Source organism: Eschscholzia californica, unplaced genomic scaffold, assembly GCF_041429995.1.
Source record: "Eschscholzia californica isolate CP2 unplaced genomic scaffold, dmEscCali1.0.p SCAF_2, whole genome shotgun sequence".
NCBI lineage: Eukaryota > Viridiplantae > Streptophyta > Magnoliopsida > Ranunculales > Papaveraceae > Eschscholzia > Eschscholzia californica.
The window spans coordinates 55,994,622-56,016,147 of NW_028238309.1; the positions used below are offsets into that span (position 1 = coordinate 55,994,622).

The following is a 21,526-nucleotide window of genomic DNA, read 5'->3' on the forward strand; positions in this document are numbered from 1 at the left end:
CCAAGTTGTTTTTATTTCCTTCATCTTTAGTCATCACTTTCCCCATGATCATTGTATACAATGTATGTAATCTTTTGCAAAAAACTATACTATATCAATAATTTTATTATTAGGATACTTTCACATAATAATAATAATAATAATAATAATAATAATAAGTTTGATTGAGGGAGGGTCCATGAGATTCATCATGGAATGGTGGATAAGACAGAGAGATAGGAATCTTGATAGGGATTGCCATCTTTAATATTTTTTAATATAAACCCACCCACAGTATTGGGAGAAACCTTAGCAAACTAGATTCTTTCTTCTTTTTCCAACATCATTTTCATAGTATAATATTTATTATTTTCTAATATCACCCACCACTTACTTGCGTGTGTTTGTCTCCTACCTTCATAATTTTATTCCTTTCATCTCAATTATGGCCTTATTTGTCCTTTTTTTTTGTTTTGTTGAAATAGCCTTATTTGTCTTAAAAATTGTAACTATTATATTTGTTATATTTTCCAAAATAAATTGATATTTAGAAATATACCTTGAGTATCACATCACAAAAATAATTGAGATTGCACTTTTTCTAAGCGTTTTGATGAATATTTACTTTTTATTTATTTTGGATAAAATCCAACGACTATATATATCTTAATTTAAATGTTTGTTCAATTATTGTTGTCATTTTGTGTATTTTCGACTTCTAGGTCTGGAACTCCTAGATTCAAGACTCAAATAATGTAATACCTTTTTATTCTCGTATTTCAGAGTAAGAAAAAGAATGTTATCTTCAAATCGTTTACTAAAAAACATCAGCCACAATTAACTTGAAATGGGATATATTTGGTGATAATTTGTTTGGTCAAATCAAAACATTGGGTGAGACAATTTTTAGTCCTACCCAACTCAAGCTTCCTCCCAGATGACTTTGAATTACTATTTTTGTTGTTTATATTATCAATGGTCTGTTCATCTATCTAGCCTTCAAAACCAAAATTTTATAGTTTGTTGGTATGTGTGAAAAATAGAGAGGTTAATCCACTGGTAGTTTTGCCTACGAAACTGAAATAGATAGAGCAAATTACAAGATTTTAAATCCATATTTTCACATATCAGTGCAGATGTTTCGATCTCTGATTATATACATCTGGTGGTATAAAAGTTTGCATTTCTTTACTCTAAAAAGAAACATACTTTAGTCTGAATTTGTTGCATACTCACTCCAAGTCACATTAGATAAAACTTTAAACAAATATTAATTAATTTTCAATTAGTATAGAACCTATTTCATCAAAAAAAAAATTAGTATAGAACCTTTTTCTTTTCTTGTCTTGGATAATTTCAATTAAATTTAACAGTATGATATAACTAAGGGAGATGATATAAACAAATAGAATTTTAGTTATTTAACATGTTGACTCACTTTCACTTAAAAACAATTTTTTTTAAAATGCTAGAATCATTTTACTCCGATGAATCGACCTGCACAATAAGAATTCTTAATGACTGTAGCATTTTTGGATAATTATGTAACCCTACAAGTAGGGACGGAACCAAGACTCAAAATCAAGGGGCCGGTATTTAACCACACCACATTTCTTAATATCCATAGAGTTTAAACCATATGAAAATGAGAAAAATCTGGCCCTGACAGTACTCAAGCTCGCATCTCTGCAGCTCACAACTCTCATCACTACCATCTCAACCGTGTGGCATATCTATATTGTTGGACTTGCGAATTTATTTATGCGATTTAACAATACTTAAATGGAATTGCAGTCAGCCGGGGGGCCATGACCCCCTCGGCCTAGCTGTAGATCCGTCACTGCCTACAAGTTTAAGTTAACTTGATTCCGCGTCACCATCTTCATGGGTTATGACTTATATCAAGTCATAATATAAAAAATAGGAGAGATCGGTCACAACTCTGATGTAGAGGAATTGGCTGAGAAATACATGGATGAGATCGAAGCGGCCAAATACAAGGGTGACAGACTAAAACGGCCAAAATCGAAGCTACGGATGTCGGAATTGGACGAAATTTTGAGGGATTGTGCGAAATAGCGTTCCGGTCATTCGTTGTGGCAAAGCCACAACGGGCCCACTTTGAGGGGCAAATTCCATCGTTTAGGGCTTCAAAACGGACTTTTACTAGTTTTTTTCTATTTTTGGTAATTGTTTTCAGTTTAGGATTTCTAGTATTTTATTTTTTTAGGAGTTTCTATTGGAGTTTGACCAAGATTAGGAAACCCTAAGTCTATATAATGAGGGCTTAGAAGTTGTTTCAGTCATTCAATTCAATCAATAAAATTTCAGTATTTTAGTATTACTTCTTATAGTTTCGGTTCTATAGTCTTTAGACGGAGTTCTAAGACTTTTTCTAGGTTTTAAAAGTTTTAGACGAAGATCTAATTCTTTTCGGAGTTTTCCGCTGCGTCAGTTGGCACCAAGAGCGAGGTTTCTCCTGGCTTAATGGCAGAAGACGATGCTAGAAACACAAACCTCGACTGTGAACGAGGTAACGATGTTTTGTGGGTAAAAGTTGACGGTTTGAGTCATCAACTAAATCAGATGATGGAGATGATTAACAACCTGAATGTCAACATAAACCCTAGGCAACCTATTAACAGAGAACGTGTTGAGGGATTCGCCCACAACCAACCTGTTAATGGAAACGAAGGCAGAGCACAAATACTTCAACAATATGCTGGCAACCAAGAACGTGATGGTAACTATTATCCTAACCAACATTACCCGCGCAGAGATTATGATGAATACAAAATCAAGGCAGAAATTCCAATCTTCAGTGGCTATTTGTCGATCGAAGAGTTCCTTGATTGGCTACATGAGGTGGAGCGACAAGTGGATATGTCCTATACTGTTCCTAGCGAACAGATGGTAAACATTATCGCTTGTAGACTCAAAGGAAGTGCTGCAGTTTGGTGGGATGAATTACAACGTCAAAGAAAGGGGCAAGGAAAGGCTCCAATTCAGAATTGGCCGTCTATGAAAGAACACTTGAGGGAGAGGTTCTTACCCCCTAATTATCAACAACACTTGTTCAGGATCTACCAAAATTGTAAACAAGGGTTGCGTTCGTGGGAGAGTACTACGAGGAGTTTTCAAGATTGGCCCAGAGAAATAGGATGGAATAATTGACAGAATCAAATAACGTGTTAGTGGATCGTTTTATGAATGGTTTAAAATTTAATCTAAGGGAAAAGATTGGATTGGTTACGGTTTGGACTATCCAGGACGCGTACAATTTAGCACAAAAGGCAGAAGCCTGGGAGAAAGATCGTCGAAATTCAGGATTCAATTCAGGATTCAGAAGAGACGAACAACCTCGATTGAGTGCTGAAAAGAGCAAGGGACTCGGGGAAAATACTGAACCCCCACGAAATGTGACAAGAAGCAGCTCCAGTACTGCTAATCAGAGACCCCCAGCTAACACAGGAGCCAATCCAAATCCGTATACAAAATTTCGTGGGACTAAGTGCTACTCCTGTCAAGAAATCGGCCACACGTCAAGCAATTGTCCCCAAGGAAGGAACAGAAGGTCAGTGAACGTCGTGGCAGATAATAGAGAAGATGGTTTTCCGGAAGAAGACGAAGATGGTGGTGAAGATTATGAGGGTTATGAATGTGCCGAAGAGGAAGGTGAACGAGTAGCTTGCATGATTCATCCAGTCTTACTCACACCAATGAAGGAAGATCGTAGCCAACGGAAAAAGATCTTCCGATCTGAATGTACTATCAAAGGAAAAGTGTGTTCTCTAATCATAGACTCCGCAAGTTTTGAGAATTTTATTTCTAGAAAACTTGTTAAGCATCTACAGTTACCCGTGGAAGATAATCCGTCACCATACACCATTGGTTGGATAGAACCGGGACATGTTAAGAAAATTGTCAAGACGTGTCGAGTTCCTATCTCTATCGGAAAGTACTACAAACAGGAAGTCGTGTGTGATGTGACCGATATGGATGCTAGTCATGTTCTTCTAGGACGACCATGGCAATGGGACACCGATTGTACCTTCAGAGGCCGATCCAACACTTATACATTCGATTGGGAGGAACATAAGATTCTCATGGTGCCCCAAGGAAGTAAGGTTAAAAGTATTTCACCTACATCCTCATCTAAAAAAACTTTTCTTACATTGAGCAGGTCAGAGGACGAAGTCTTTGCTGATGTGAAGGAAGCGCGAGGAGTCTATGCCATTGTCGTTAAGGCAGCAGTGGAAGAAGGAGTACATAAGCCGCCAATCCAAATTCCAGAACAGGTTGAGGGAATACTAGGAGAGTTTCAGGAAATCATTGCTGAAGATTTACCTGAAAAGCTACCTCTTCTTAGGGACGTACAACATCATATCGACTTCATTCCAGGAGCCAGCTTGCCTAATATGAGACATTACCGTATGAGTCCGAAGGAAGATGAGATTTTAAGAGAGAAGATCGAAGAATTACTCAGTAAAGGATTCATTCGCCCAAGCATGAGTCCTTGTGTTGTACCTGCTTTATTGATTCCAAAGAAAGATGGAAGTTGGAGAATGTGTGTGGACAGTCGAGCTATCAACAAAATAACTGTGAAATACCGTTTTCCAATTCCACGACTAGAGGATATGTTGGATAAATTAGAGGGCTCCCAAATCTTTTCCAAAATTGATTTGAGGAGTGGATATCATCAGATCAGAATCCGACCAGGAGATGAATGGAAAACGGCTTTCAAAAGTAAAGATGGACTGTATGAATGGTTGGTCATGCCCTTCGGTCTTAGCAATGCTCCCAGCACCTTCATGCGAGTGATGAACCAGGTACTTGAACCTTGTATTACTGGAAAATTCGTTGTTGTTTATTTCGATGATATCCTTATTTTCAGTAAAACTGAGGCGGAACACCTCGTACACCTCCGAAAAGTATTGATGGTTCTATAGGAGAATGAATTACACCTGAATCTGAAGAAGTGTACTTTCCTCACACATAGTCTTATATTTCTGGGCTTTGTAATAAGTTCAGAAGGAATTCATGTTGATAACGAGAAGATACAGGCTATACAAGAGTGGCCGACTCCGAAAACAGTCACTGAAGTTCGTAGTTTTCATGGATTAGCCACCTTTTACCGAAGATTTATTCGGAATTTTAGCACTATCATGGCACCTATCACTGAGTGCATGAAGAAAGGAAAGTTTGACTGGGGTGTCGAAGCAGACGAAGCCTTTTCCCTTATTAAGGAAAAATTATGCAATGCACCGGTCTTAGCCTTACCCAACTTTGATAAACCTTTCGAAGTCGAGTGTGATGCTAGTGGGGTAGGAATTGGAGCAGTTTTATCACAAGAAAGGCGTCCTGTAGCTTTCTTTAGTGAGAAATTGAATGAAGCCCGACAAAAGTGGAGTACTTACGACCAGGAGTTTTATGCAGTAGTTCGAGCTTTACAACGTTGGGAGGTTTATTTGTACCAGAATGAGTTTGTCTTATACTCAGATCATCAGGCCCTGAAATTCATTAACAGTCAGAAACAAGTAGACAAGATGCACATCAGGTGGGCCACTTTATTCAGAAATTCAACTTTGTTATTCGACACAAATCTGGAGCAACGAATAGAGCCCCAGATGCACTTAGTAGACGTGCCACACTGTTGGTAACGTTAACACAAGAAGTTGTGGGTTTTGAAGTATTAAAAGAGTTGTACGAAGATGATGAGGACTTCAAAGAAATCTGGGCTAAGTGTAAGGAAGATCAACCTGTGACAGATTATCTTATTTCAGAGGGTTACCTATTTAAGGGCAGCAGCTTATGCATTCCCAAAACATCCCTACGGGAAAATTTGATCCGCGAGTTACACGCTAGTGGATTAAACGCACATCTCGGAAGAGATAAAACAGTTCTGAGCTTATCCAGTCGATATTTCTGGCCAAAGTTGAAGAGAGATGTGGGGAATTATGTTCAGAAGGGCTATGTTTGTCAAGTCTCAAAGGGTCAGGCACAAAATACGGGTCTTTACATGCCTCTTCCCATTCCAGCAACCATTTGGGAGGATTTATCCATGGATTTTGTGTTAGAACTCCCTCGTACACAAAGGGGAGTAGACTCAGTTTTTGTGGTCGTCGATAGGTTTTCGAAGATGGTTCACTTTATTCCGTGTAGGAAGACTTCGGATGCTACCCATATAGCAAAATTGTTTTTTCGTGAAGTTGTCAAGCTACATGGAGTACCCAAATCAATTACTTCAGACCGGGACTCAAAGTTTCGTAGCCATTTTTGGGTCACCTTATGGAAGATGTTCGGCACTTCTTTAAACAGAAGTACTACAGCTCATCCTCAAACAGATGGACTGACAGAGGTAACAAACCGAACTTTAGGTAACATGATTCGATGTATCTGTGGAGATAAACCCAAACAATGGGATCATGCATTACCTCAAGCAGAATTTGCCTACAACAATGCAGTGCATAGTGCTACTGGAAGAACTCCATTTTCTTTCGTTTACGTGAAAGTTCCTAATCACGCTGTAGATTTAGCGAAGTTACCCAAAGGAATAGGAGTTAGTATGGCAGCAGAAAACATGGCCGAGCAAATTCAGACAATGCACGACGAAGTGCGACTTCGGCTCGAGGAGACTAACGCTAAGAACAAAGCAGCTGCCGATAAACATCGTCGAAAGAAGGTATATAAGGAGGGTGATGAAGTAATGATTTTCCTACGAAAAGAGCGTGTTCCTGCAGGCACATATCATAAATTGAAACCTAAGAAGTATGGTCCATTCAAGATCTTGAAGAAAATCAATGACAATGCTTATGTGGTGGATCTTCCTGAAGACATGGGAATTTCAAATACTTTTAATGTTGCTGATATCTATACCTTTTATCCAGATACACCACTTTATCCTAACAACCACTCGAGGTCGAGTTCTTTTCAAGTGGAGGAGACTGATGTAGAGGAATTGGCTGAGAAATACATGGATGAGATCGAAGCGGCCAAATACAAGGGTGACAGACTAAAACGGCCAAAATCGAAGCTACGGGTGTCGGAATTGGACGAAATTTTGAGGGATTGTGCGAAATAGCGTTCCAGTCATTCGTTGTGGCTTTGCCACAAAGGGCCCACTTTGAGGGGCAAATTCCATCGTTTAGGGCTTCAAAACGGACTTTTGCTAGTTTTTTTCTATTTTTGGTAATTGTTTTCAGTTTAGGATTTCTACTATTCTTGTATTTTATTTTTTTAGGAGTTTCTATTGGAGTTTGACCAAGATTAGGAAACCCTAAGTCTATATAATGAGGGCTTAGAAGTTGTTTCAGTCATTCAATTCAATCAATAAAATTTCAGTATTTTAGTATTACTTCTTATAGTTTCGGTTCTATAGTCTTTAGACGGAGTTCTAAGACTTTTTCTAGGTTTTAAAAGTTTTAGACGAAGATCTAATTCTTTTCGGAGTTTTCCGCTGCGTCAAACTCACAGCACCCTAATAATGTTACATTTTCTATAAAGATTCTTCACTGCAAGTATAGAACTTTTAGATCCAAGATAAAAGAATCAGGCCACCTATGAGGAAACCTATTAGGTCCAGAGTTTTAAAACACAATCCAAATATAAATAGCTATCGGTCAATATAAGCAATTAGCCAATTTCTATATGTGTCGCCATCGCTTTGTCATTTCATGAGTATAGAACATTAAAAAAAAGGAATATGAGTGATTCATTACAACACCCCTCTTAAGCCCATGAAGTCGTGGGATCGAGTCTCAGTGGAAGCAGTTGCCATCAAGATTTATCCTATGTAATTTAGGCTATAAATAATGTAATAATTTGTCGGGCTTTAGGCCTCTTCGTTGTCGGGCTTTAGGCCTCTTTCATTCTCGGTTAAAATAGGCGGTTATCGTGCGTATTACATCTCTATGATGCATCAATGCCTTGTAACTACGAATGTAGATCGTTGTCGAATTCTCAAAAAAAGAAAAAAAAAATCAAGATGTATGAAACTAACCACTTTTAATGAAACCCAAGAAAGTGCAAGTTTTGTAAATTATCCTAAAATAATAGTAGTAGTTTATATTATATAGAAATTCTTTTTTTTGAGACAAGATAATATATTATATAGAAGTGGAAGACCCCAAGAGAATTGTTTTCACTATTTGAGAATAATATGTTCGTGGTCCCTCTTGAATAAAAGTGGAAGTGAGGTTCCATTTTTTCATTAGTTGAAATTTGCCTATATTTCAATTTTGATATGTTGTAATAATTTTAAATGTAATTTTCTATCTCTCTATTATGCCTATTTTTATCTCAAATAAGAGGTTACCCGGTTTTCTATCTTTTGTAGATATTCAGTACCTTATTTCGATAAAAAAAAATCCGCGAATGTATAACGATAAAAACTATGAGCAATTATCTTACTACTTAGCAGTTTCTAGAAATTAATTAGGTATGGTGGTGTCTCTATCTATTTGATAAGAATAACACTCTTTTTCTCAGTTTGTATCTATGGTTTTCTCTAGGGTAGAAAATTTTGATTTCTCAAAGAGAAGTTGTAGTGATGAAATCAAGGGATTGATAAGTGGAAAGGAAGGTCACATTTAGTGATAGTGAAAGGTAAATAATGCACCTAATAAAGTTTTAATCTATAAAGGATTAGATAAAGAACTGAGATTTTTTTTTGTTGAAAGATAAATAACTGAGATGCCTCGACTACTTTTTCCTTATTGTCGTATGCTACTTGTCTGTCACTAGATAGACTATAATTGTAAGAGTCCAATTAGGATAGGAGCCCTTGGAGGGGCCCTAAATAACCAAAGCTCACACGAGTTCCCGTTAAAAGAATAAGCTCATATTGCTCTAATGGAGCTCGTCTGAGTTCCTTTTATTTAGAACTCCTTCAGGAGCTCTATACCATCTGTTAAGGGTGTTGTTTCTATTCCTCTGGAAGCAAAGGCCCACTTGAGGCCGATGACCTAGTAGGGAGCATGGCTTAGGTTCAAGCATTTTTGGTATACACAAACCAGGCGGGTTGTTCATTAATTTCACTTCTAGCTTGAGGCCGATCACATGACCTAGTAGGGAGCATGGCTCAGGTTCAAGCATTTTTGGTATATGCAAACCAGGCGGGTGGTTCATTAATTGCACTTCTAACTTGAAGACGATTTCATTGTTGCCTCCATTTAAAAGGCGCCTAAAGTCAAAATTGATGCTCGTAGAGCCCTAATGCCCATGAACTTGGATATCAGGCGAGCTCGTCTTTTCTGGAGCTCCATTCAGTTGGAGCAAATGAACTCTAAGAAATTTGTAGGAACTGTTGGAGCTCAGTAAAGGTCGTTCGGCTCTAAGCTCCGGAGCTCCATTCCTTCAGCGTACTAGCATTGGATTGATATTCATTTCCAACTCGAGTGATACGCAGCACCTGTTACCTCTTGTCAAATAAGTTCCCTGTCGAAAAGCTCAAGAAACCAATAGGACTTGAAAGAAACTTAGGGCATTAAAGCACCATCACTCGTAAGACCAGATAGAACAGTTAGAACTACTTATGATTATGGTTTCATAAAGTATTCGTAGAGCAATTTCCATGTCATTTAATAAAATGATCAAGATTTCTGACATATTAACCCCCGAAAAGCTAAATAGATTTCCCCATCACTTACCTTGGTGATTCTTCATTAACCTTAAAAGATATTTAGTTTTTCATTCTAACTAAAATGGTTTGTATCTTTCGTACACAAAGGGGGGAAAAACAATGTTAGGATTTACCCTCTTTTTATCTGTATTCTTCAGGTAGACGATATCCCGTCATGACAATTTTATCCGCAAACATCTTTCCAGTCTTGGGCATAACATGCCAGTGCAGTGTCAAGTTGAAGTCTTTGCCCCGGAGGTTACTTCCCTATGAAAAATAAAAAAAAATGCATTAGCTGTTGTTAGTAAGGAAAAGCTCAAGCGACTTCGGCTCACAATCTAAACCTTGTTTTCAAATATCTTATTTAGACTTGGGATAAACTACATTTAGTATCACACCCAATTCTTTTACCGAAAATCTCTGCAATTTCACTAGTAACACCACAAAAAAATCAATTCAGAAATAAAATTGTTGTTTCTTAGTTACTTCCTCGAACTCTGTTATTTGGGTGGTCGGAAATATTACGTGATTCAGTTCGGATGCAGAAACTAGATGAAAGACGAGGGTAGTTGGATGATTTGGTCTGATGTCTTCTAATTTTAAAAGCTAAAATAATTTAATGATTTCACACTTTGAGATTACTTCATTTATTCAATGGTAGACTTAAAACTGTATTTGTTTCAATGGTAGAATAAAACAAAAAAAAACTAAGTCATTGAATCGTAGACATGCTTTAAGTTGATAAGTTATTAGTACACATGGAATATTATATGTTCATCCTAGATTTGAGCTAGGAAAAGGAGACTGTTGAATAGTTGAAGAGGTGGCTTACTTGGTCAGTGAAACGATACTTGTTCGTTGTGTGGATCCAAAACTTGGCATGCTCTTTAGATGGTATGATGCCATCCCAAAGCGAAACCTGTTTCATTCCAAGAGTTAAATGAAATCAATTGGCGGCCAATATAGCTAACAATCTTGAACATCTAAACCATGAGTTCTGACAAACTACTACTTCAATATCGTGAGAACCCATCGGGCTTCAAGGCTTACGCTATTAACCCAAATTCACAAATGAAAAAAACGACGTGGGGCTGTAATATGCCGATATTCTTATATATGATTTGCAGAAAAAAAAACCAGTTATAAAGAACTCATTTTCTTTATCTTTCAGGAACGCGTCACTAGTAGGTTCCAGAAAGATCCAAAAACATACTTCAAAATTAATGGAAGCTCCTATATAATCAAAATATGCAAGTAAGATCAAACTGCCCAAGCAGTCAATTTTGAGACATGAAGCATTGATAAGTAATATTGACAACCATCTTCACTTCCAGTGTTTCAAAATTCGGGTCGAGGTGTATGCCTCGAGGCGATTGGGTGGCTTTTCGCCTCAAGGTGTAAGAGTCGTATGCTTTGTAGCGAAGTACAAAGGCATGTCATAATTTCTTTTCTTTTTTATGTAGATGTGGTGTGATTTTTTCTTCTGAAGATCTAACTATGCCTTCTACGCCTCATTCTTTCAGAAAAAATCACCTTGAGGCGAAAAACCGCTTTTCAAAACATTGTTCACTTCTTTACCTGATTTAGAGCATTCTGAGGAGTTTCATACTCAGCTGCTATGAAGACAAAAACCTGCAGGGGTCGTACAACACATGAGAATAATCCTACCATTTTGCTTTGAAATCTTGCTAAGAAGAAAAACATTCGAAATAAAAAAAAATGAGACAGAACCAAGAAGATAAAAATATTCTCTACTCGTTCTGAATATATGCAAGTTTTGCCAAACTAAATAACTTAAAAATTGGAGCTTGATTAGAAGCTTCATCGTTGAAGACTGTAAGCAATAAATGCAATGGAAATGATGAGTCAATCAGCTAGCTTCTATCAAGTCCCAGACATATCTTTTTAGTTCCAATTCCTGATAGAAGCATTTATGGAGAAAAGGATTTGGTAATCCCACTACTTGGATGCACCTTGGCTTCCAATGCAGGATACTGAATAAAATTCTTCGAAAGATGACATCAAGAAAAGTTCTGGGTACTGGTTACACGTTAGTTTCATGGCAAACATTTTAACTAAAGATCACTACCTTTTCAGAAACCTAATAATAAGACACGGTGTCGAATACTATATCCTGGTTTCTCATTGTCTGGGAAATTGGAAAAGCATCATCTATTTTAAAATCTATAATTCCATCCTTCTACAGGTGGTTATTATATGCTGACCATCATCCCTTTGGATAAGTTTTTCCTCAAAAAGTTTCAGCATATGAAGCTATCATCAGGCTATGCTGCTATATTTGATTGTATCCTCTATGTAAAAATTCATGCCATGTATCATATTCTCAAGTTAACACAAATATCAGAATCCAACCAAATGTTTTATATCACACACAACCTCACGACTCCATATACATGCACAAACATCAAATCAAGCCCACCAATAGAATAAAGAAGCAACCCAAAATCTACAGAACAAAGCAGTACGAGGGAAAAAAAGAAAAAGATAATTCTCTTAAAAGACAAGTTACCTGTTTCGTGTTCCATGTAAACATAGACTGCAGGTTTGCTGATATATTCAAAGTTAAGCTAACCTGCACACAAAAAAATAAAAAAAACTGTAAATCCAAATTATAAGTGGCACACAAAATTTTAAAACTGAGATCGAACAAAAATCAAGGAATGTAACAAGACGTGTTTGAGAATAAGTAGACTACATTTACACAGATGGGTGTTCTTCATTTTTGTTAAATACGTGGCATGCAGTTTGTTAATGCAATTACCAGTATTGGTTTCTCAGTCTAGTATTTGCTCACTTAAGTATGGAAAACGTACTACCACATACAGAACTTGCCGAGTCCTCAGTTTAAAATCCCCTTAACAATAACACATAGGCCATAGCTCAAAACAAAATATATATGAATCCCACTAAAAAATTCAAATGTGTTAAAATTCTTGTAGATAATCAACTAAAAGCTTGCATCTTTCCCCCCAAACTACTAAAACCATTTACCTACATGATCATATTCGGCATTAGACTCAAAAGGTATAAAGTATAAACGAAGTGCTAGAACTATGAAAGAAGCTGTGAATTACCACTTCACCATAACCAAGAAAGTCCTTCACTAACAGAATCGTACTTGTGATCCGCTAACGAAGTAATTAAACAAACCCATCCATAATAATTCGGTATCATCTTTTCTCCTAATTATACATTTAATGACAAAGTAATCAACAACTCTGAACCAAATTCGACAGTTTTCTATCTACTAGTTCATTTTTCAACAAATATGAGATATCAAACTTCACATCTAATTTTCTTCTACTTGGTCTAATAGCAGTAACTTATACGAAAATTCTTAAAAATTGTCCCAAACTACTCTCTAATAAGTTCTTCCTTTCTGTCAACTTGAATCTAAGTCTAATCAATTCCTACAAAGTTGTAGTTACTAAGCAGATCTCCCCATATTAGAATAAATTTCAATAAAATTAAGGATTTATCAAGATCAGTGAACAAACCCAGACTCAATTACCACTATAAATTGGGGAAAATGATAATAATAAAAAATATAAAAATAAAGAGAGAGGATTACATCGTCGTTTCCATTAGGTTGTTTCTGAAACCAATTGATATTCAACACCTATACAAGAAACAAACGAAAATCCGATCATGAAACGATTCAAAATCATCTATTGATTCAATTTCAAAGTAGATCTAGAGAGAGAGAGAGAGTAAGAAATGGGTTGGTTACCTGGACTTCGGCTGTAGGAGAGGGAGTATTGAGATTATCAGAGAGAGAAGCCATGGTGCAAATTACAGCAAGTATTGTTACAGCAAACGTTAGTAACGCATTCGCTCGATAACCAAAGGAATGCATTTTCTCTCTCTAAAAATCTCTCTCTCTCTCTCTCTAGTAAAGAAAAAGAAGGGAATTAGAAGGATTTTGGTCTTTTGGACATAATTCGGGATTAAAAAGTAAACAAACAACGACGAACGTTACCCGGGCGACGACTTCAACCCGATTGCGGTTCGAGTTATTACTATCCATAACCCAAATAAAAGTACCAGGAGGACAGGTGAATTTCTAAAGGCGCCCACGGAATTGCTACAACCTTGGGTCGAGCAAAATGGGCATACCTTATCGAACCTAACCCGACCGACCAAACGAATCCTTGACACCAACCAGACCTCGAGTCCACGATTTGGTTTGAGTAGGATTTGAGCATTTTGAAATGCTCAAACAAAACCTCTCGAGTCTCGACCTTATGTCTTAGTTTGTATTTTGTAGTTTATAAATCTCTCTTGTAATGAACTGTTTAAAATGTTATCGCGAAGGTAAGTTGATAATACATTTTATTATTTTTCAATAATAATACCTTTTGAGACAGGAAGTACATAAATTGGTGGTTAGAAATTTGCAACAGTTTTTGAGAAGTAACTGAGGCTGCACATGGTTTTTCTTTTTTTTTTTGAATAGGATGAGCGGATTAAGGGCCCGATCCAATTACAAAAACGTCAAAAAAACTAACAAGAAATTAAAAATACAGTGACGAATTGGCTCAATCGCAATTACATTAGGCCCACCCTTTCCTAACCCTGACTATTCCTGTAGAGTTCATGTTAAATATATCAGTCAACTTCCGGCAAATTACGAACATCAAGTATCTTTTCTCTTATTCCCAGCTTCATCTTAGATAGTTAGTCAACCGCTTCGTTTGCTTCTCTGTATATATAGGTCACTTGTATGCTGCTAAAATTTTTCCGTAGTCTCTTCACCTTCATCCATAACCCTTTCGCTTTCCATGGTAATATGTGTCCTGACTTAGTGAGTAAGGTGGTGTATTCATTGAGTCAAGCCCAATTTCAAGGTAACGTCTGAAGTGAACCCTAATGGACCAAAGTACTGCCTTTAACTTGTTCAAACCTTTCTCAATTATTGACCCATTCTAACCTGAGTGACCCAATATTGTGACTCTTTTACCCTTTACAGGTTCATTCGTCTTTAGGGGGAGGTAGGGTATAAACGGAACTTGGGTATTTCAGGATCGTTTTCCCAATATTTATAAGCGAGAAGTGTCCTTTAGCCACCTGAGTCAAGGAGAGAGAGAGAGGGGAGAACCATTGGTGGCGAAGCTGACTGCGCTGGCGAAATACGGCGTCCTTCCAGGAGCAACGATCACTGCTATGATCTACTATTTCTCTTGTATTTTTCTTAGATTTTTTTTTAAGTGTATTTTTGTTGGATAGTAGGCGGGAAAAATAAAGGATCTACCGTTAAAAGCATAAACCCTAAACTATTATAAGATATCTAAATAACATTTATAAATGAACAATTACATATATTGATAATTTCGACCATGATTATCATCTAAATGGTGAAAATATTACATCTCAAAAGGTTAAATTTAATATTTGTAAAAAAAGAAATTATACTCGAAAAAAGAGACTAAAAAATATTATTTCTTCTCTTGTTTTCATGGTGAATTAGTCATCAATTTCCACCTTTGATTGCTTGTAGATTAGGCAATACCCTATATTTCATCAATGCATAGAACTTGATCTACTACCATTGATCCTTGGGTCCAGCTAATAATCCCATTTTTCCATAATCAAGTTGCATATTAACAATGTTTTTACACACATAAGAAATGAGATAAGAAAATATAAACTATATAACAACACAAACCCCAATGATAAAGGATCCTAAATTTCATGAAGTCAACTCTCTTCACACTTCTAAGAGTCATAACCAACAAACTTCTGAAAAAAAGAAATGTAATAATATGGTCCGGCATAATATGCAGAATTTACGACTCGACTTTGGCAAACCCTAAAATCTTCATCGAAATCGTGTAGATATAATTTCGTTAAAGATCGTACAGTTAGAAAAATGTGTGGGTTGTTTTCTGGTAGACTTTCGCGCCTCACAGTTATTTTATCTAGAAAATATTGCTATCACAGTTTGATACTATAAATGTCCATGCTTAAACCCTAAACTTGGAGCCTCCAAACCCCAATTTTATCTTCAAAGATGAAAATGGCCCAAATTCAGAGTTTTCTTCATCTTTTTCTACCCTTAGCCATTTTCTCATTAGTTCTCAATGTACCAAGTTATGTTTCAGCAGATGGACTTTACTTTGCTCAAGTAGCACCTCTCACCAAAGACACTAACACTTCTCTTTATAGTATTACCCTTAACTCTGATGAACACTATGTCATTGATCTTGAAGGTCCTTTCTTATGGTACAATTGCTCTGACAACTCCCCGTCCGTCGAACTCTCTTCACCAGAATGCTTGGCCGCTCGGTCGTCTCCTTACCCTTTATGCCCTGACCTAGAAAAATCTGTCCAAAACCCGCTCACTTGTCCCGTCATGCCTGTAAATCCTGTCACGTTTACATGTACCATAGACGAATTAACATACAAACCTCTTGTTATAAATTGGACTAATGGTTTAAATCCCGCATTTACTATCTCTATGATGCATTCGTTCGTGTCTTGTGCTCCTCAAGCCCTTTTCAAATCACTTCCTTTAGGATCCTCTGGCATGGCTGGTCTTTCTCGAGCTGCTCTCGCGCTTCCAACACAATTTACTCCTAAGCATTTAGAAGTTAAAAGAATTTTTTCGATTTGCCTTCCAAGCAGTAATGTAGCTCCAGGTTTGGTTTATTTTGGAGATGGTCCAGTTTATTTATCATCATCATCCAAAAAATTCGATGTAACAAGCATCCTTTCCTACACTCCATTACTAAACGAAACCAAAAATCTTGGATACTACATTGGTCTAAAGGGTATATATATCGGCGGTAAGCCATCTCACTTGCCTACCCAAACACTCGAATTTGACAACTATGGTCGTGGTGGGGCGAAAATTAGTACTACATTTCCTTATACTATATTACGAAGTGATATTTACAGAGTTTTTCTAGCAAATTTTAAGATGGCAACAAAGGAAATTCCTAAGGCTAAGAAGTTTGGAGATTTCGACCTTTGTTTGGATACTAGTAAACTTGGTTCAACAGCAACCGGATTAAATGTGCCCAAAATTGAGTTTGAGCTAGCTGGTGGGAAAAAATGGACAATATTTGGATCGAATTCGATGAAACAGGTAAGCAAAAATGTGGCTTGTTTGGCATTCCTAAATGGCGGTGACGCGGACGAAGTTGGGGTGATTATTGGTTCATTTCAGCTTGAGAACAACTTCTTGTTTTTTGATCTTGTAGAATCAAGACTAGGGTTTAGTTCATCCTTGTTAAATGTTGGAACCTCATGTTCTAACTTTAATTTTACAACCCAATTTTGACTTTAAATTTGCTCACTAGAATAAAAGTTTACTTGCTAAGTTTGTTTTCCTTCAAAAAGTTATATCTATGTAAAAGACGTGAAAACTATATCGATTGACACTGATTTTCGTCGTGACAAATTATTATTTTTTAACTATTTTTCTTTATTACTCTGTTCTAAAGAAGTTTTTCATTATCACTTCAAAAATCTTGTAAAATATATTCCAAAGATAACAATTTGAAACTTGAAAGAATCAGTATAAATATTATATTGGGGGACAAGGGTACAAAAGAACTTAGGGCACCTAATCCTTTTTCAAGCCTCCAAGAAAAACTAAAGTTTGGAACACAAAAAATTACTACAGAGAAAGAGAAAATTATTCTTGGAAAATGAATGATTTTCGATATACTCATTAAGAAACTCGAGTTCACAAAATTATTATAGGTTTAAGGAAAATATCTCTAAATTTGTGTTAGTGAGTGATTTACTTTGTTCGACGAATATCCCCTTCAAAGATTGTTATTTGTATCACTAAAATGGGAAGAGCATGTTCTCTTTGCCACTAGTTGTGGTATTTTATCGCTCTTACAGACAATACGTATTTTCGTAACTTGATGGTGCATGTGTTTCTAAAAATATAAAGTCGTGGAATTGAGTATTAGAGAACGGGTTAATTACGTTCAAGTCTTATCATTTATAAATTAAAAGTGGTATAATTTGACAATGATTTATAGAACGCTATAACACCATTATTATGTAGTTATTTAAAGGTAAAAAAAACACTTAACCGTCTTTTCGAAATACTTTTATTTTGTTTAAATTTAAATCTATGATAAAATTCTCCACGACAATTAGACTCGAAGGTGTGACCTCTTGCTTATCTTGTAACCATGACATCCTTAATAGAAAATCCGAAAAATGGATCCAAAATAGCCTAGTAACGTCAATCACAGAGTCCCAACCGTTTACTTTTTCCCGCCGTATGTATTTTTCCCCCAACTCTCACTTTCTTATACCTTGTTTGGCTGTTTCTCCAATTTAGTACCATCAAGAGAAAATGATAAATAAGAGATTCCCAATTCAATCAACCCATCAATTCAAACATGTCTTCTTCACCCTCTTTGCTTATTTTCTTCTCTTTCTCTTTCATCTTCTTCTCTTTTACTCTTTCCCTACCGATTCCACTTCTTACACCCATTCAAAAAGACCCAAGTACCCTCCTTCACACCACTACAATTTATCATGGTGCCCCTCTTACCCCCATTAAATTACTTCTTGACCTAGGCTCCTCCTTCAGCTGGATCGACTGTACCAACTCAACTTCTCTACACCTACCGATTCCATGCGATTCCCCTCTATGCAATTCTCTCCATTCCTTAGCCTGTTCCAATAACCTAACCTGCTCCCTTTTCCCTGAAAACCCATTAACTCGAAAATCAATCATAGCTGACTCGTTCCATGACTCGGTCTCTTTACCTACCACTAACGGTCGTAACCCGGGTCAACTCGGTAATATCTCCGATTTCATCCTCTCTTGTACTTCTCAATCTGAACTTCTCCAAGGACTTCCTGAGGGTGTTTTCGGTATTTCCTCTTTTGGTAGGTCGAATTTTTCGTTCCCGGCACAAGTTAGCAAGAGTTTCTCTTTGCCTTTCTTGTTTACGTTTTGTTTGTCTAGTTCACTTTCGGCGCCAGGTGTCGGATTCTTTGGTACACGTGGACCTTACATTTTTCATCCTGAAATTGACCTCTCTAGTTCACTTATTTACACTTCACTCCTTCTTAACCCAGTTAGTGACACCGTTATAGCATATAACGGACATCCATCTGATGAGTATTTTATCAACGTTAGTTCGGTTAAAGTTAACGGCAAATTGTTAGAGATAAATGAGACGTTATTAACCATTGACGAGAAAGGATTCGGTGGTACCAAGATTAGTACTATTGTACCGTACACCACAATGGAGAGTTCAATATACAAAGCTTTCACGGAAGCATTTATAAGGGAAGCTGCTATTTTGAATCTAACGGTCACAAATTCAACAAAAGATACACCTTTTAGTGTGTGTTTTGTATCGAACGATGTAGGAAGCACAAGAGTTGGACCAGCAGTTCCTGCCGTTGATTTGGTAATGGAAAATGATGATGTATTTTGGAGATTATTTGGGGCAAATCTAATGGTCAGGATTAATTTGGGTGGTGAAGAAAATTGGTGTTTAGGGTTTTTGGACGGAGGGATCAAGACGAGAAGTTCTATTGTAGTAGGGGTACATCAAATGGAAGATACTCTACTTCAATTTGATCTTCAAATGAATAAAGTTGGATTTAGTTCTTCACTGTTGGTAAAAAGGACTACTTGTGGTAATTTCAATTTCACCACTGATAGTAACTTTTAAAATGTATGAGGCCGGGTCATTGTCCCGCTTAGTAGGTCACCTCATGTATCGAATAAGAGAGATACCTGTGGTTTTATTAATTGTCACATCATGGATTGGATTGACCATTTAATTATGATAATGGGTTGCAAAGGTTTTATCATCATGATTGACGGTATCAATTAGGGTTTTATATTTTGATTGACCAATATCAATTAATAATAACATTTATTAATTAGAATACTAACTAATAATATTATTAATTATATTTAATTATTAAAAAAATATTATTCATTATTATAACAATTAATAAAACAATATAGAATTTTTTACTTATTTATTTTTAAAATATATATTTTATATATTTATTTTCAATTTTAAAAGTTAATAAATAAATAATAAGTTTATAGATTTAAAAATAATAGAACAATAAAGATGTTGATACACATACCTCAATAGTGATTTTAATTTATAGTGAATGAACTTATTTCGAATAGATATTTTAGTTATTATCTTCTCAAATTTTCTTCTAAAACTTATTTAAATAAACTTTTTACATTTAAACTAGTTAATATTATAAACTTATTTAAGTAAACTCTAGAGAAGGGATATATTTCATCAAGAATGTTTATAAGTTTCTCACCAAAGAATTAGGTTTTTGTTGCTGTAAGTATGATAAGTTTGGAAACCCGGACAAGATAGGAGAAATGATTGACTCTGTATTGGTGGGAGACACACCAAAATTGATACTCCATCCCTTTGGGTCTTTAGGGCTATCAAATAGGTAAGTATTGTTTATAATTAATTGTTTAGTGATTATAATTATCATAATTTTGATCTTAGTTCCTTTTTCTGTCAATTAATTGGTGATAAAAAATTATTATTTATTATTATAACAATTAATAAAACAATATAGAATTTTTTATTTATTTCTTTTAAATATATATATTTATATATTTATTTTCAATTTTAAAAGTTAATAAATAAATAATAAGTTTATAAGTTTCTCACTGAAGAATTAGGTTTTTGTGGCTATAAGTATGATAAATTTGAAAACCCTGACAAGAGAGGAGAGATGATTGACACGGTAGTGGTGGGAGAGACACCAAAATTGATACTCCGTCCCTTTGGCCCTTTAGGGCTATCAAATAGGTAAGTATTGTTTATAATTAATTGAATTATCATAATTTTAATCTTCTTGTTTCAGCGATTGGTTGGTGATCAAAATAGCAGTACACTAAGTACCCAAATCATAATAACCTTTAGTATGTGATTATTTTCATTTGATTGAATCAGGGTCGGCCCTGACATTTTAGTGGCCCGAAGCGAATTGTTAGGATGGGGCCCCTATCAGATATTCATCATATCTATACGAACTAAATAAAAAAAATAAGAAAGTAAATGTTAAGTGTTGTTACAGCAAACGTTAGTAACGCATTCGCCCGATAACCAAAGGAATGCATTTTCTCTCTCTCTCTAAAATTTCTTTCTTTCTCTCTCTGTGGGAAAAAAAGAGAAGAGAATTAGAAGGATTTTGGTCTTTTGGACATAATTCGGGACTAAAAGTAAACGAACAACGACGAATGTTACCTGGGCGACGACTTCAACCCGATCCTATTCGGATTATTAGTTACTATCCATAACCCAAATAAAGTACCAGGAGGACAGGTGAATTTCTGAAGGCGCCCACGGAATTGCTACAAACTTGGGTCGAGCAAAATGGGCATACCCGAATCTAACCCGATCGACCAAACCGAATCATTTTAAACAGTTCGTTTGAAATGCTCAAACGAAACCTCTCTGACCTGATGTCTTAATTTGTACTTTGTAGTTTATAAATCTCTGGTGTAATGAACTGTTTCAAATGTTATCGCGAATTAAGTTGATAAAACATTTTACTATTTTATTATTATGCAATGATAATACCTTTTGAGATAAGAATATGATATACGTAAACTGGTGAAATTTATGTATATAACATATGAATCAAGAGAAGAACCAATCTAGATCAGTGGGTTCCGGTTCAACAAAAAGGTAATCAACACCATAGTCCATAGGGGTTCATTTCTATACATAGAGAGGGTGCACATATAATTTGACCCCTATATAACTATATCCAGATGGGAGGGGATGGGGGAGGGTGGTTAGAAATTTGCAACAATTTTTGAGAAGTAACTGAGGCACACATGGTTTCTCATTTTTTGAATAAGATAAGCGGAGTAAGGGCCCGACCCAATTACAAAAACGTCAAAATAACTAACAAAAAATC

At 36.0% G+C, this 21,526-nt stretch overlaps 4 protein-coding genes across 4 annotated transcripts in view; 2 read left to right on the forward strand and 2 right to left on the reverse strand.

The window, feature by feature from the left end:
* ECR1 (E1 C-terminal related 1) overlaps nucleotides 1–21,526 on the reverse strand; it is a 65,302-nt gene that overhangs the window by 41,255 nt on the left and 2,521 nt on the right. The window lies entirely within an intron of this gene.
* LOC147559269 (Signal peptidase subunit) lies at nucleotides 9,494–13,629 on the reverse strand. Its single transcript, XM_086661143.1, has 6 exons — nucleotides 13,350–13,629; nucleotides 13,191–13,238; nucleotides 12,129–12,191; nucleotides 11,177–11,230; nucleotides 10,431–10,517; nucleotides 9,494–9,865 (listed from the first exon to the last, which is right to left on the reverse strand). Exons 1-6 carry the CDS (start codon nucleotides 13,473–13,475, stop codon nucleotides 9,740–9,742), a joined length of 504 nt encoding a protein of 167 aa, XP_086517269.1. The 5' UTR covers nucleotides 13,476–13,629; the 3' UTR covers nucleotides 9,494–9,739.
* On the forward strand, nucleotides 15,084–17,021 carry LOC147559270 (chitinase CLP-like). The gene has a single exon (XM_086657782.1). The coding sequence runs from the start codon at nucleotides 15,630–15,632 to the stop codon at nucleotides 16,899–16,901; it is 1,272 nt and encodes a 423-aa protein (XP_086513908.1). The 5' UTR covers nucleotides 15,084–15,629; the 3' UTR covers nucleotides 16,902–17,021.
* LOC147559271 (Eukaryotic aspartyl protease family protein) lies at nucleotides 17,986–19,278 on the forward strand. The gene has a single exon (XM_086659156.1). The coding sequence runs from the start codon at nucleotides 17,986–17,988 to the stop codon at nucleotides 19,276–19,278; it is 1,293 nt and encodes a 430-aa protein (XP_086515282.1).

Excerpts from the sequence above, each read along its gene's own strand:
- LOC147559269 (XM_086661143.1), bottom strand. The coding sequence starts at position 13,475 with ATGCATTCCTTTGGTTATCGAGCGAATGCGTTACTAACGTTTGCTGTA. Across the intron at positions 13,239-13,349 it reads CTCCTACAGCCGAAGTCCAG|GTGTTGAATATCAATTGGTT; the intron begins GTAACCAACCCA and ends TTTCTTGTATAG. Across the intron at positions 11,231-12,128 it reads TTACATGGAACACGAAACAG|GTTTTTGTCTTCATAGCAGC; the intron begins GTAACTTGTCTT and ends CGACCCCTGCAG.
- LOC147559270 (XM_086657782.1), top strand. The coding sequence starts at position 15,630 with ATGAAAATGGCCCAAATTCAGAGTTTTCTTCATCTTTTTCTACCCTTA.
- LOC147559271 (XM_086659156.1), top strand. The coding sequence starts at position 17,986 with ATGTCTTCTTCACCCTCTTTGCTTATTTTCTTCTCTTTCTCTTTCATC.